Here is a 14,158-nt window from a genome sequence, read left to right on the forward strand (position 1 = left end):
AAAAAAGATCAGTATAATTGAGTTTGGGAAAAAGCAAAGACAGGAGGAGTGAGGCTGCTTTTCCTTTCTCCCTATTTACTTTGGCAGGGTCCATTTCCAGTTCTTCCAGTGTGCTCTTCAGCAATTGCACCAAGACAGGCAAACTGATGAATTTCACTCCCTCCAATTAAAACACTAACTGTGTTAATTAAAATATGTCCCATAACATTTTAAAAGTACCAGGCTGTCAGTACAATAATACAAATGTATGATAGGGAACACTTTTGCTAAATTACCAAATCCCTTCAATTTTTCATGGGAAACGGAGGGAAACTTCAGTGACTTCTTTCACAGCAGAACATACCAGATCACTCACCTGTGAACAGCTGTAATCTAAGATTTTAATATGGGCACTAAGAGCCTGGTCCATGATATCAACTGGTACATCATCACTGTGAGCCAAATTCCACAGAAGGTTCAGCACTTTGTGTGCCATCACACCATCCTTGTCATCCTCTGCGAGGCGGCGAATTAACTCAAGCAGTTTCTCACGCTGTTTCTTGCTTGCATTCGTCCAACTTGCCTAATATTTTAAAAAAATATTATAAAAAACAGTCTTTTTTTTTAAACTCCACACATAACCTGCACTGTTAACAAATGATGCAACAATAAAGTGATGCAACTACATGAAGAACTTTCATTTCTTTCATTAAAAACCAAGAGCACATTAGAGCTCGTAGTACATAAGCCAGACACAACTGAAGAGTTCTTCTAGTGTTTACAACTAAAGTGTATTCAACTTGAGGCTTAAAAGAAGGCAGCTCTTTGTTTAAAGATCATACATGTTCTTGTAAAAGTTAACATTACCACTGACAAGTTCACCAACGGCCAGAGTGGACTCAGCTGTTTCTTGCAAATGCTTTTCAGAAAACTCCTGTGCTTATTCTTTAAAGACTTCTTAGATAACTTCTAATTACTATGTGAGTAAAATTTTAATATCATGTGTGCCTCTGAATCTGACCGAAACAAATGTCCCCTGAATTAAATTAACTTTTTTCTGAGAAAGTTTTCAGTATAACATCACTTTATATCCATCTCTCAAGGTCTGAGAAAACAGTTTACACACAGAGTTTCTGAGCACTGAGTTCAGCATCTGAACTACAGAACATTGGACCCATATTCACCAAACTACAGGACCCCATTAATGAGAGCACAAATTGCACGTAAGTCAAAATATGCTCATAATGCATTTATCTAAAAACAGAAAACAGAGACTACAAAGCTCATCATGTCCTAAAAGTGAAACAGCAGATGATGTCCTGAAAGTGAAACAGTAAAACAAGTCAGAGAGCACCACTACTGGAAGCTGTAGATGTTAAATGTTATACATAAAAAGCCCGTGAGTAACTAAACTTTCAGAAACAAGTTGTTTTGTGATTTCAAATCAAATCATTATATGTTTATAAACACTCAACTTTATCTTCCTGGGGCTGTGTCATTCAGTATGTGTGCTAAACAGAGAAAAATCGTTACATGATAAAGAGGAAGTTGGGGGAGTGTGGAAAGGAAGTCCTTGATCTCCTCCACTTAAAGATCAAAAGTAGCACTGCCTGGTAAACCTGACAAAACCTACTCTAATGCCAGGAGAAAAAACATCATTTACTAAATCACCAACATTTATTAATTTGGAACAAATGTAAAAAGGTATTTAGGATAAGTAACTTATTTTATTTGGTATTCTATATTCCTAGGATTGCTAAAGGTAACTTTAATATTAATAGGTAACTTTAACACGTTAATACTTCAAGAGATGTGCGTGACCCTAAAGTGTTCAAACCAGAAAACAAAACTGTCTACTAAACAAGCATCACTAGCCTTTGTTTAGACAGGAAGTAAATAGAAAATGTCACAAGGAGTGCTCATTAAAGAAAAGCATTTCTAGAATTGAATATTAGAGACTTGCTACACGTTAAGAAGTCTTTTAACACACGGAAAACAACTATCTAAAATAAGTAGAAAGTAAGACACTGAAAAAGCCACAAATCTGCATGAAACCTCACAACTCATTTCCTGATTACAGTCAAAACATGCATAATTACCTTAAAACAATCAAATAGGTGATCAAGCTGTTCAGGAGAGAAATCCCAAGCTAATTTTGCAAGGAGATCATGTACATTTTTTACAATGGCTTCATGTTTTCCTGCCTGTCGAGAAGAGAAAAAGAATCTACCATTAGCAGCAATTCATATTTAAGTCAAGCAGCAAGACATCCAACACCATTTTTACAAGCACACTGTCTGAGGGGGCCAGCAAGAAGAGCTGATGCTGTGGGAGCAGCATGGCAAACTGAATACTTGCTTTACTGGGAATTCACAATATTTAGATTTCCCTGTATGTGTGAGTATTTAAGTGTCCTCTGTGTGTGTGCACAAGTATTTATTTAGAATATAAATACAAAAATATTTATTTTTTTGTTGCTGTTACAAAATTGAACCGGGATAGTGAACAATAAAGTCTAAAAGGGTATTTTAACTTACAAATCAGTATTTTAATTTAATGTTGTTTTGTGTGGTTTTCTATTTTTTTTTAAGAAAGGACTCAAAATCCACTTCTGCAATGAATTTCACTGAGGTGTTGTAACCTGTAAACCAGTTTTTAGTATTTCCATGTAGTTTCTCAGGCTGAAGTACTTCCTTTGTGATAGTGCATTCACAGACAACTAAAGCTTTCTATTACAAACAACTTGTTGGCTGACCATATTTCAAAGTCCAGTAGCTTTTAATCTTAAAAATCTAACAATTTAACAACTAAGGACAGGATGTTCAGTATTACACTAGACATGATTTCAACCCAGAGTTTGGTGTACACGACAATTCTGACATTTAAGGAGGAGGGCAATAAGGGGAAAAAAGCATCCTGTACTTTACATCTGCACTCAAAATGAACAAATTGGGACTATGTGAATCAACTGATTTACTGTAGAAAATTTTTCCGTAAGCAAGGAATAAAAAAAAAATGCAAATCAAATACCTAGAATACACATTCTGATGTAATTAATCTTTGTACACTATTAAAAATACATGCATAAGCAGTTTTGAAATTCAATTCCATCTAAAAGCTTGCATCAGTAATTCACTTAAAAACAAAAAAGAGACTAATAGTTTTGTTACATGCTGTGCCTTAAATTCTTTATAGTGTGCCATAAATTTTCATTTGAAATAAAGTGAATTTAAGTAGTAATGTTGGTTTTCATGTTATGGGTAAGATTATGAGAGGGGGAATTACTAAATCCATTCGATTCTGCAAAATATTGTATAATTTCTTTCTCTTATCAGACTATTTCCTGGATAGAAAAAACCTGAGAGCATGCAGGGCAAAAAGAGCATCTATAATATAACAAATAAAAGCAGAAGTATGCACAGCTCCTGGGGGGGAGCAAGGAGAGTAAGAATAAGGCACGTAGCAACTCTTGTCTTGGGAGGTTTCTGACAGACATGGGGAAGCACTACCAGACAGTGGGAGGAGAGAGGGAACATGGTGTGTGACATCCCTGTTTGCTCTGCAGAAACAAGGAAGTGCCTGTAAAGTTCCAATTAAATACTCCAGAATAATAAGACCTCAACCTCTGCCATTTTGTGTCTTGTCCTGCTGGATCTTTCCCTGCAACTCCAGAGGCTGCAGCTTAATGCTTACCTTTAAAGACTTCCAGCATTACTCTCTGAACCAAATACACTTCTATATTGTGAGTAGTGGCTTTGTAAGACATGAAAACACTTCAGTAAAATTAAAACTCAGGTTGCCTTCTAAAAGCAAAAGCAATGTGACTGTATTACTTTAATAAACTACTTATTTTTATTCAAGCTTTTAATTAAGATTCTCTGGTGCAGCAGCACAATGACTTGAGCCCAAAAGCAAAACCTCACCACTACTGCAGAGGCTGAGCTAAAATAACCTGCCTGTTATATAAAGCTACACAGTAAATCAACTCCTCGCTACTGAATTTCATGCTCCAGCTGCTCTTACAACAGTCACTTAATAAGAACTTCTAAAAACTACTGTACACAGGGAGTAGTGAAGTTGGTAAAAATCATTCTGTACTGTTCTGTACTAGCAGATTTTAGTATTCTTAATTTTTAGCCTATTTTAATTCCATGGCTAAAGCCGCAGTGAAACCATCTACCTGAATAAGAATTACTTTCTCACAAATAAATTTTTCCTCACAAAAAAATACAGGGCAAAACTACTATCAAAAGTGAGGCTCTAATATAGCTAAAATAAGCCTACTAGCAGCAAACTAACCTCTCAAAGTTTCTTTTTTTTTTGCCCCACAGACATCTTGTAGTCTGGAAATATCTACAGATCACAAGCTAAAAAGTAACTGTAATCACAGACCCTAATACAAGTAATCTGTGTATTGCTCTGCTACCTGATGCAATTTTCTGAACAGGGCTTTGGGATAATGAGAAAAGACTTTATTGAGTTTCAGCCTGTGCAGTTACTATCAGGATGGAATTGAAGTCTAGACATTATGAATTTAGTTGAACCAGGCCCAAGTGTTTGAAGTGCAACCTGAAAGTAGTACAGGGACATCTGGAAAAGTCCACTTAAGCCAAACTGTTACATTTTCAGAACAGCATGAACACATGTAAACTATGGATATAATATCACCCAACTCCTGTATTAGCTCTTGTCATGCTGTAACTCCAGCTGGCAACTGAGCTCCATGCAGCTGCTCACTCACCCTCCACCCACAGTGGGATGGGGAAAGAGTATCAGGAGGGTAAAAGTGAGAAAATTCGTGGGTTGAGATCAACAGGTAAATCTTTTGCCTTACTTACACAGTTATTACAAAAGCCACTGTGAAGAAATTTAACTCTATCCCTGCCCAAACCAGTACAGCTCTATGTGTTGTTAATCAGATTTAGCCTTCCCAGACTTGAAAGACTGGCCTGAAGGCTTACTCCTACAATCACTTTCACTGCCCATTATTTATGAAAAAGGATCTATGTACTTGTGCTTGTTCTCTATCCTAAAATGACTTTTTATTTCTGTATTGTCAATAATTCTTAATGATTTTATCTCTTCAGCTGCCCATTCTGTTTATTAAACTCATGCAACCCACAGCTAGGAAGACCAGCTTCACCAAACATTTAAGTAAACAAGTCAATACTGCAAAATTTGTAATTTTTCAAAAATAATCTTTACAACACAAAGAAAAGAATTTGCACTTAAACAACTTCTAGAACAGTCACTATTATTATTATCATCATTATATTATTATTTAAGTTTTACTAATCATGCTCTGCCCAGGAAAAATTTACACAATGGTGTTGAACTCAGAGATTAGCAATACATAACTTCATATTTTAAAATGCATTAAGAGCATCATGTATCCCATCTTTGCTTGACACTGCAGCTTCCTTAATACTTAGAAAGAGTAAACTTCTGCACCATGTTCTGAACTGTTCCTTTAGACTTTCCAGATGTGTGTAGCTGATCCCTTCCGCTGAAGACATTTGAGAAGACAGTTTGGAGATCCAGGCCCCCAAAAAAGAACACTATTTGATTTCCATTTTTTCTTCAGTTTTGTCTAACACTAAGCAAAAGAAGCCCAGGTTGTCTTCTCAATACATGACATACAACAACATCCCTCTCGTGCAGTAGCAGACGAGCAGCTGAATTATTTACCTGTGCAGCCCAAATGTTGTCAAGATCCTGCAAAGTAAGGGCTTTCTCTTTGATGACAAAACGGAGAATTTTCTCTAACTTCTCTACATATTGAGGTTGATGAAGACTATCTCTCAACACAATTGATAAAATATTGTTCTGCTGGATCCATTCCTGAATATAAAAAAAAAAAAAAAAAAAGTAGTGCCATCTCAAATTATTCAGGTGTCATCATTGACATTTAAACTACAAAGAAAAAATTCAACCTATTACAGATTAAGCAAGAGAGATACAGCACAAGGGGAAGGTATTTATCCCTAACTTTAATTTCCTCCTAAAAAAAAAATCAGCATTAAAAATAATCTATTATGCTCATCACTGTGATATCCTAAGGGGAAATTTTTTTCAGGCATATTAAAATCATGAACTCAAAGCATAAAAATGTTCAAACGACTTCAAACATAAGAAGTCAATGTGAAGAACAGTTAACGCCTCTATTCAAGGAACAAAATTTTTACATTCCAATTCACAGCCATTAAATATCAAAACCAAACTGTTTAAGACACTTCTAACTTTACTGCTATGCCTACAGCATATCCCATAAAAAGGACCTAAGGACTGGAATATAAAAAAGATTAGATTATATCAGTGCTGCCACTTATAGGGTTTGAAATGCTTGTAACTGAATTAGAGATAAATATTCAAGTCATATTTAGGTAGATGCAATTTTTTCAGTGGTGTCACTGACACGGTCAGACTGTTTTGTTCCAGCTGAAGTAAAGGAGGGTGTGCTGTGAACACCAAAAGAGAAAACAAACATCCACAGCACCGCAACCTTCCAACAGTGTCCTTGATGACACACTTACCACATTCAGTCTAGTCTCATGAAATACTTAAATCTACAAGTTTTCATTTAAAAACACAGACCTTGTCTGAGATGCCAAACTGTAGGGAATACGCAAAAAATAGACCTATTTCCTCCTATTGCTTTAAAAAAATCCCACTGCAGTTATTCTTTCTTTTGTAAATTACAAACCTCACAACAGGTGGCCAGTCACAGTAATGGGGCAGAACAGTAAAAAAATCACTTAACATGACTAAATTTCACAAAGATGAAGAGAAAATCATTCTTAACTTTATAAATATTCATTTTCATAGTTCCCTATGTATACATTCAAGCAACAGTATTCAAAATATGTAAAGACTAAATAAAAAAAAATGTGGTATCTAAAACTTTCTGTACCACAGAATCCAGTTTTTGAAATGTGAAAAGCAGAGTAGTCACTTGGAACTCTAAAGAGAAAAAGCTGGACCACAAAACCCAGACTAAATCCTTATTTAAAGGACCATTAAATTTCCAGTTACTGTGGCACTGAAGTTTCAAATGAATCACACTTTTTTTTTATGTAGGTTTGTTTGGGTTTTTTAAAACACTATATAAAACACACAATACTCAAGGATCCATTTTTGAGGCATGTTTTTAGCAGCAGCTTTGACACAAATACACGAATACAACCTTTTTTTCACAGAAAGGCTACTATTAAAACCACTTATTACCTTCACATGGCACCTACTGTTTCTAACACTAGATATGAACACAGGCAGTGTGTGCTGTATCCACAGTATATAGCTACTTCTATAATTAAAGTAATAAGGAGAAACAAAATCTATTCAATGAACTTCAGTGAAAAGGAGAACTTACTGCCATTCTTTCAGCTGTAAGCCACTCTTCCTCTTCAGGATTACCATGTCGATGAGTATAGTATGACACACTGGATATTACTTTGTTAACTTCATTTAGTGCATTCATTTTACCATTGAAAGAGGAAATTTGTAACAACCTGTGAGAGAGATTTAATGTAAGAAGTGTGGAAGAAAATGTCAGCAGTGGCATATCATATTAGAAGTAGCATCTTACCTAAGTATCATTTTTAACCTAAATATTTCTAAATTTTTTACAGTTTCTTCTTGTCCTGGAACTCTTGAAGCTAAGTTCTTTAGAGATTTGATTATCATTGACAGAGCATCATTTTTGGCTTCATTCTTTGCTTCTTTTTTCAGTTCATCATCTGTTAAATTTTCTAAAAATTGTGGAACCATTTCTATAATTGGAAGGAAATATTTCTTCACTGTATGTAATGTTAGAAATTCAAAACATTGTCCAAATGGCCTAGAAAAGAAAGAAAAAGGGGAAAGTGCCATAATCAGTAGCTGTGTAATATCATGACAGTACAGTGCAATTAATTCAAGAAACTCATGTCTACTTAGAAGTACATGAAATGGTGAAGGTTAACACAACCAGCTAAGAGATGGAATGAGAGGAAGTGCTTCAAAAAAAAACTAAGCTTTGTGCTAACAGAATATTTTACACTGAGGTCAACTTTTCCAAATGCATAAATTATTATTTAAAAAAAACTTACTTGATGAGAGCTGCAATGATCTGAACATTCAATGCTGATCCACTCATGAAGCGATCATGCAAGATCTGAAATCCATTTAATGTGCCAAACTTGTTGATGAGATCTACGAGCCAACCCTGCAATATAACAAACAATTATTTTCTGACATTTACGAATTACCACCTAAAAATACTTTCAAGTACCTGTTAATAACAAAAATTTGCTTTAAAAAAGTCTTTACACAACAGCTTTCATTTTTAAGGAAATGCTGAAAAACAGGCAACACGATCTTTCCTGTTATCATGTCAAAGAACAGATGCTGTTCAAAGAAATTTATCAAATACATAGGAATAAAATTGACTATACTTCAGGTTCTGCTTTGGCTGCTGAGTTACTACAGAAAGCATGACAATTTTGGTACTTTCTCTTGGTCCTGGATGTGATAATGCCACATATAAAGACATTAAAAATGCAAAATAACATTCTTCTAAACAGCACTAGCAATGCCAGGAAGTCCTAGTACTTCTTTATCTTTGGTTCTTACATATTAACAGTTGGCAGTTCTACTAAGGTAAAAAAAAAAAGGAAGAAAGCCAAAAAATGTAATTAACTCCTGATGTCATATCAATGCCACTTGGAGCTCAATTTTGAAAAAGTTCAGAGCCAAGAACCAGAAAATTACTAATCTGCACTGTCCATTAAAAAAAAACAAAACAAAACAAAACCCCAAGAAACCACACCTACAGAAACAAAGGAACAATCACCACCAAACAAAACCTCAAAACCAAACCTTCAGACGTATCCCCCCCCCCCCCCCCCAAAACCAAACCAAACCCAACAAAACCCACAGACACTAGCATCCCATGTCCAACTAAAAACATTTCTCCCATCATTGGAAACTATTAGAAAACGCAGAGAAAATTCCTACTTTATCATATAATCCCCTCCTCAAAATGTGCCATCTACAAAATCACGTTAAGTGAGAAGGCAAATCCATCAACTGGCAAACCCAAGCAAGCCAATTAACACAGTGGGAATGGCATTCCAAGAGAGTTGTGCCAGCTTATCACAGAAACACATGGCACAATCTGATTGTGGACCAAAGACAGGAGGAGTTAGAAGGGGAACTGCACCTTAAATCACTACCAGGAGTCATAAGCAGAAGAACATCTCAGAGATAAAGAGAATAAAGGCAGTTTGTCCCCTCCCCCTCTAAAACCACTTCTCTACAGCTACTGTGTCATTAGGTAACACTGCATGAAATTAAAACTATGGTCTGAAAAGGCTCTCATACCTTTGGTGATCGTGGGTCAGGAGGACGGGCATAAAGTTCATCTTCTGCGAGCTGGACTCCTGCAGGAACTGTTTCTGAGGGACGAGTACCATTATATAGATGGAATTTGCAGTGAGGATTTAAGGCCATGGCAAGAAGTTCAAGAAGGGGAAACCAATCTTGGGACAGCTTGGCCACACATAGTTCCACTAGTCGATGAGTGTTGTTAATAATACATCTCTGTTAAGAAAAAAGCAACAACTAAGAACATGGTAGGTGACTGTACAATGAATATGAACTACAAACTCTGAACCATCTGTACCCATCATGCAAGAGTTGCACAAGAGATTTACAACACTGTATTTTAATTTGTACTTCCTCCAACAAAGCCTTTAAACAAAGTTTAAACTATCTGTTTTCAGCCAGAAATTAAATTTAGGGAAAAGAGACAAATGTTTTTGGATGAGACATTCATGCATCACCACCGTACTATTAACTTTTCCTTCTTTCTCCCATTTTTCTCATAGATTTTAAATTTGCTTACAAAGATCTTTACAGTTTCTCACTTAGCATGTATCTAGCTGTCCAGGAGGTAATTTTTATGTTCAAGCAGCTGCTACAAACACTCAGGAGTCAGCAGGTTGCTAAAACCTTTATGACCTAGTACGTACATAAAAATAAGCAGGTCTCCAGACATCTGGCCAAAGACAGCCGGCCCAAAAAGAGCTGCACTACCAAACATACATGGTTCCATTCCTCCCCATATCATCTCTCACGGTTTTTTTCTTTCCAAAAACACTGGAGGCCATAAAGTGAAACAATGACAGAAAGGTGACTCCCCTCTGCCTGCCCCAATCCCTGCATACAAGAGTCTTCTTACAGTTCACTGCTGAGTTTCAAAAATGAAATTCAGATTTTACAGTCTCCTCCCTTATTTAAATTACCATCCTTTTCAGAAACACAACTTTAAAAACTCACATGAATCTCAAACTTCCAGCCGCTCACTGCCTCATCTGTAAGGATTTTTGTGAAGGATATTGTTAACCCATCTCGAAAAAATCGCTGGCATGCTTCACTTTTTACATCAAGGCCTATTTTAAAATAGAAAAGAAAAACAACAATCAAAACGTGGAATTTCGGTAGTTGTTACATGGACTTTTTAAATGCTGAAAGAAGAGATCTGGTGTGCCGATGTTGGTTTCTCCACAGTAGCTCCTACAGGGCCGTGTTTTGGATTTGTCCTGGAAACAGTGTTGATAACACAGGGATGTTTTTGTTACTGCTGAGTAGCAATAACAGAGCCAAGGCTTTTCCTGCTTCTCACACCACCCTGCCAGCAAGTAGGCTGGGGGTGCACAAGGAGTACAGAGGGGACACAGCCAGGACAGCTGAGCCTTACTGAGCACAGGGATATCCCAGAGCACATGGTGTCACGGTCAGCACACAGAGCAGGGGGAACGAGGAAGGGGAAACACTCAGAGTGATGATCTCTGTCTTCCCCAGTCACCATCACACGAGATGGAGCCCTACTTTACTGGGGATGGCCCAACACCTGCCCGTGGGAAGCGCTGAATGAATTCCTTGTTTTGCTTTGCTGGCACACACAGTTTCTGCTTTACCTCTTAAACTGTCTTTATCTCATTCCACAAGTTTTCTCACTTTTACCCTTCAGATTCTCTCCCCCATCCTAGCAGGGGAGAGTGAGCAAGAGGCTGTGTGGGGTTGAGTTGCTTGCTGGGGTTAAACCACAACATTTGGACTTCAAAGGTTTGGTGTTTAAAGCTTCAGAATTAATTTTTTAAAAAGCTTTCTATGAAGACAAACTTACATAAGCTTGAATGGACAAAAAATTTGATGGATTAGTGTTCTAGTAAAGCCACCTCAAAAAATTACACTCCTTTATATGATTTTTAAGTTATTTTTAAAAAGATGTGATGGGAGTTGGGTTTTTTCTCACGTTTGCAACATGCAGATACACTAGCAAAAATAACAATAAGTACAATCTTTATCCTCTGTTCTTCTTCATATTATCTCTTATTTACTTTTTAACAGTAAAAATCAGTGAGTGAAGAGGGGTAAAAACAAGCATTTCAAGGAAATGCAGAAGATACAGCTTCAGAAAGGAACTCGAAGTGGTTCCACAGAAATGCAGATGAATCATCTGGAAAGAGACGGAGATGGTCTTCAGTGGATGTTGGCAATAACTCCTATTATTGGGCTGCCTAATTTTTGGATGCACATGTGCACATGCACACACTAATTATTTTTTTTTTGGCACTAAGGCCTCTCTTTACCACTCTGTAAGCCTTTGTAACTCATCAAAAACACAGATCTGGGACCAACTCTCAAGGTTTACGCTGTTTAAATAAGCTACAAATTCCAAAAATTGCCTTGCATCTTGCTTGAGTGTGTCACATCGGAAAGTTCTGGCAGCACGTTAAACACTGAGTGTGAACACTAGGAGTAATAAAATCCTTTTGAAAGAGAAGTCTATAAAAAACAAAAACCCTAAAACAAACCAAACAAACTTTTTCTTTTCGCTTTAAAATTTATAGCATCCAACTCACTATGACCTTTATTTCTGGAGCAAATCTCATTACTGAAAACACTCTGTAAGTATTTCAGGATTGTTGTGAAGATAAAAATCAGTTTTGCTATTAAATAGTATTTTCCAAATAGGTTTTCTTCTATAAGCAAATAACTCCAGACTATTATTTGATAGTCTCATGGCTTGTTTAATGATGAATAATACGTTGATGCCTACACATAAAAAGAGAATTTTCCATAAATAAATGCACCTGCCAAAAATAATGCGAGTCACAGTCTAGACAGGATTTATGCTACTCTGTCAAATTTGCTCCTTGCACTTGCATTTAATTCTCACTACTACCTTCAATTAGTTTGGTTATGTCCCTTTCAATTTTAGTTCCTGGAAAGATTTAAAGAGGATGCAAATATCACTCATTTTATAGACAGGGTCACAAACACAGTAGTTACCCCAGAATCACTCCAGAATGCTGAAGGCCACTGGCTGTGTTAGGAATAAAAGCTATTCAAGAACCCTAATCACTAGAAAATGGTGCTTGACAAAAAAACCATAGTGGGCTCTTTCTAGGTTCTGTTGTTTCACAATTTAAATGAGATACAGACTGAAATACAGAGTTTATGTAATTCAACAGCTGCTTATTTTTCTATTTCTCCTTTCAGTTCCTCCTTTTTGAAACAGAACTCCTCGGAATATGAAAAATTCCCACAGACAGGTAGCAAGGTGTCCAATTTTAGATCTTGCCTCGGTAATGGAACACATCTTCAATCTATTAAGAAATGTACACAACAGAATCACTTCTGTTACCTCTCTATACATACACTACTCTGACACAGGGTCTGCCAAATTCTGAGCTACCAAAACAGTGCCAGTTATACCAAGTGACGCCCTATCATATTCCTTGAGAACTGGAAGTAATTTAGAAAGAACCATCTTAGCCATCAGGTAATTTCAAGTAGCAAAGAAAAACTAAAAAATCTAGGAGGCAACTGTAAAGATAACACAGTTAAACAACTACTTCTAACAGCTTTCCTTGTTTTCTCCTTATCCAATAATCCTTGCATATGTACACACATAGGAATTCATCTAGAGGGCAGGAGAAAACGTAATTAAATAGCAACAGAGAAGTACCTTTTAGATTTGGACACCAACAATTTAATAAAAATTGAAATGCATAAAGCGTATGAATACATTTCCACTGCTTTTAACAACTTCAAAAGGAAAAATAAGTTTTTTGTTTGGAACTTTCAACTAAGCCAATGCTTTGAGGAAGTAAGTTGATGTTAGGAGTAGCTAAAACTGTCATTCTGCTCTTATTACTTCATTGCATTGACAGTTTTTTGGGTTTGATTTCTGTTTTTTTAAAGATGACTTAACAGCTGGCAGAACACACATCTCCTCTCCCGCAAATCACAAGCAGAGAATTTCTCTTTATTGCACTGTTCCAACAACCCAGACACAAAGGTGGCTGCGTTTTCTTTCGGTAAGCTGGCATTTCTTTTGCTCCTGAACAGATGTGATCACTTGAACATCCTACACTCGCCTCAGGACTCCTGCCAGACCCAGCTACACATAAAGCCACCGATGACAAGCACAACTACGGCTGATAAATCAGCAACAATGTCATCATCCTATGCTGGATCATAAAGATGCACCCTAACTTTTGTTTCTCCAGAGACTGCTCCAAAGTAAGAAAGGCTTAACAATCAAAATAACCCAGAATATCATGACCACAAACAGTTTTTCCGTCTTAAAATTGTTTAACTTTTATTAACATGGAAATGAAGTCATCCTGGGCCAGCAGCATGTGAAAGTAGGAACAGACACTTTGCATGACACTATATTTGAGACACAACTAGATGGTAAGTGCAGATAACCTAAAAAATTATTTTGATCTACTTTCAGTATTACTCAAGCACTGGGGTAACAAACACTAACTGGAATAGGAGACCAAACCCACTTCCCAGGAGGACAGAACTTTCCAGAACACATGAAGAACTTGTCAATCTGACTTGTACAATTTGGCAAACACATCCACAGTCCTGATATGGAGCCCTCCTACTTCCAAATCAGACACAACAAGCACTGGTGGGACTACTAGCCTTAAGCCATGCTGCTTAAAATTCTAAATTTTCTCTAACATTCTCAAACGTAAGTGCGTGCCAAATTTGAACAAAAAATTACAGCAGGATACTTAAAAGTTAGACAAGTAACTTATATTAAAAAAAAAAGACAACCAGATTTCTTTGAGTTTCAGTATCTGTTATAAAGACCAAACCCACTAAGTCTGATATC

At 36.6% G+C, this 14,158-nt stretch overlaps 1 protein-coding gene across 5 annotated transcripts in view; it reads right to left on the reverse strand.

The window, feature by feature from the left end:
* The window catches only part of USP9X (ubiquitin specific peptidase 9 X-linked), a 101,259-nt gene that overhangs the window by 57,145 nt on the left and 29,956 nt on the right, over positions 1 to 14,158 (reverse strand). For all 5 annotated transcript variants that reach the window (XM_027636129.1, XM_027636122.1, XM_027636113.1 and 2 more), the window contains exons 5-12: positions 10,297 to 10,409; positions 9,340 to 9,558; positions 8,067 to 8,182; positions 7,565 to 7,816; positions 7,349 to 7,487; positions 5,668 to 5,820; positions 2,079 to 2,183; positions 356 to 562 (exon numbers count right to left, since the gene is read on the reverse strand). In XM_027636129.1, coding sequence (XP_027491930.1) covers positions 356 to 562; positions 2,079 to 2,183; positions 5,668 to 5,820; positions 7,349 to 7,487; positions 7,565 to 7,816; positions 8,067 to 8,182; positions 9,340 to 9,558; positions 10,297 to 10,409 — 1,304 coding nt within the window. The remainder of the gene's footprint in view (positions 1 to 355; positions 563 to 2,078; positions 2,184 to 5,667; positions 5,821 to 7,348; positions 7,488 to 7,564; positions 7,817 to 8,066; positions 8,183 to 9,339; positions 9,559 to 10,296; positions 10,410 to 14,158) is intronic.

Source organism: Corapipo altera, unplaced genomic scaffold (genome assembly GCF_003945725.1).
Source record: "Corapipo altera isolate COAL_440 unplaced genomic scaffold, ASM394572v1 0, whole genome shotgun sequence".
Classification (NCBI taxonomy): domain Eukaryota; kingdom Metazoa; phylum Chordata; class Aves; order Passeriformes; family Pipridae; genus Corapipo; species Corapipo altera.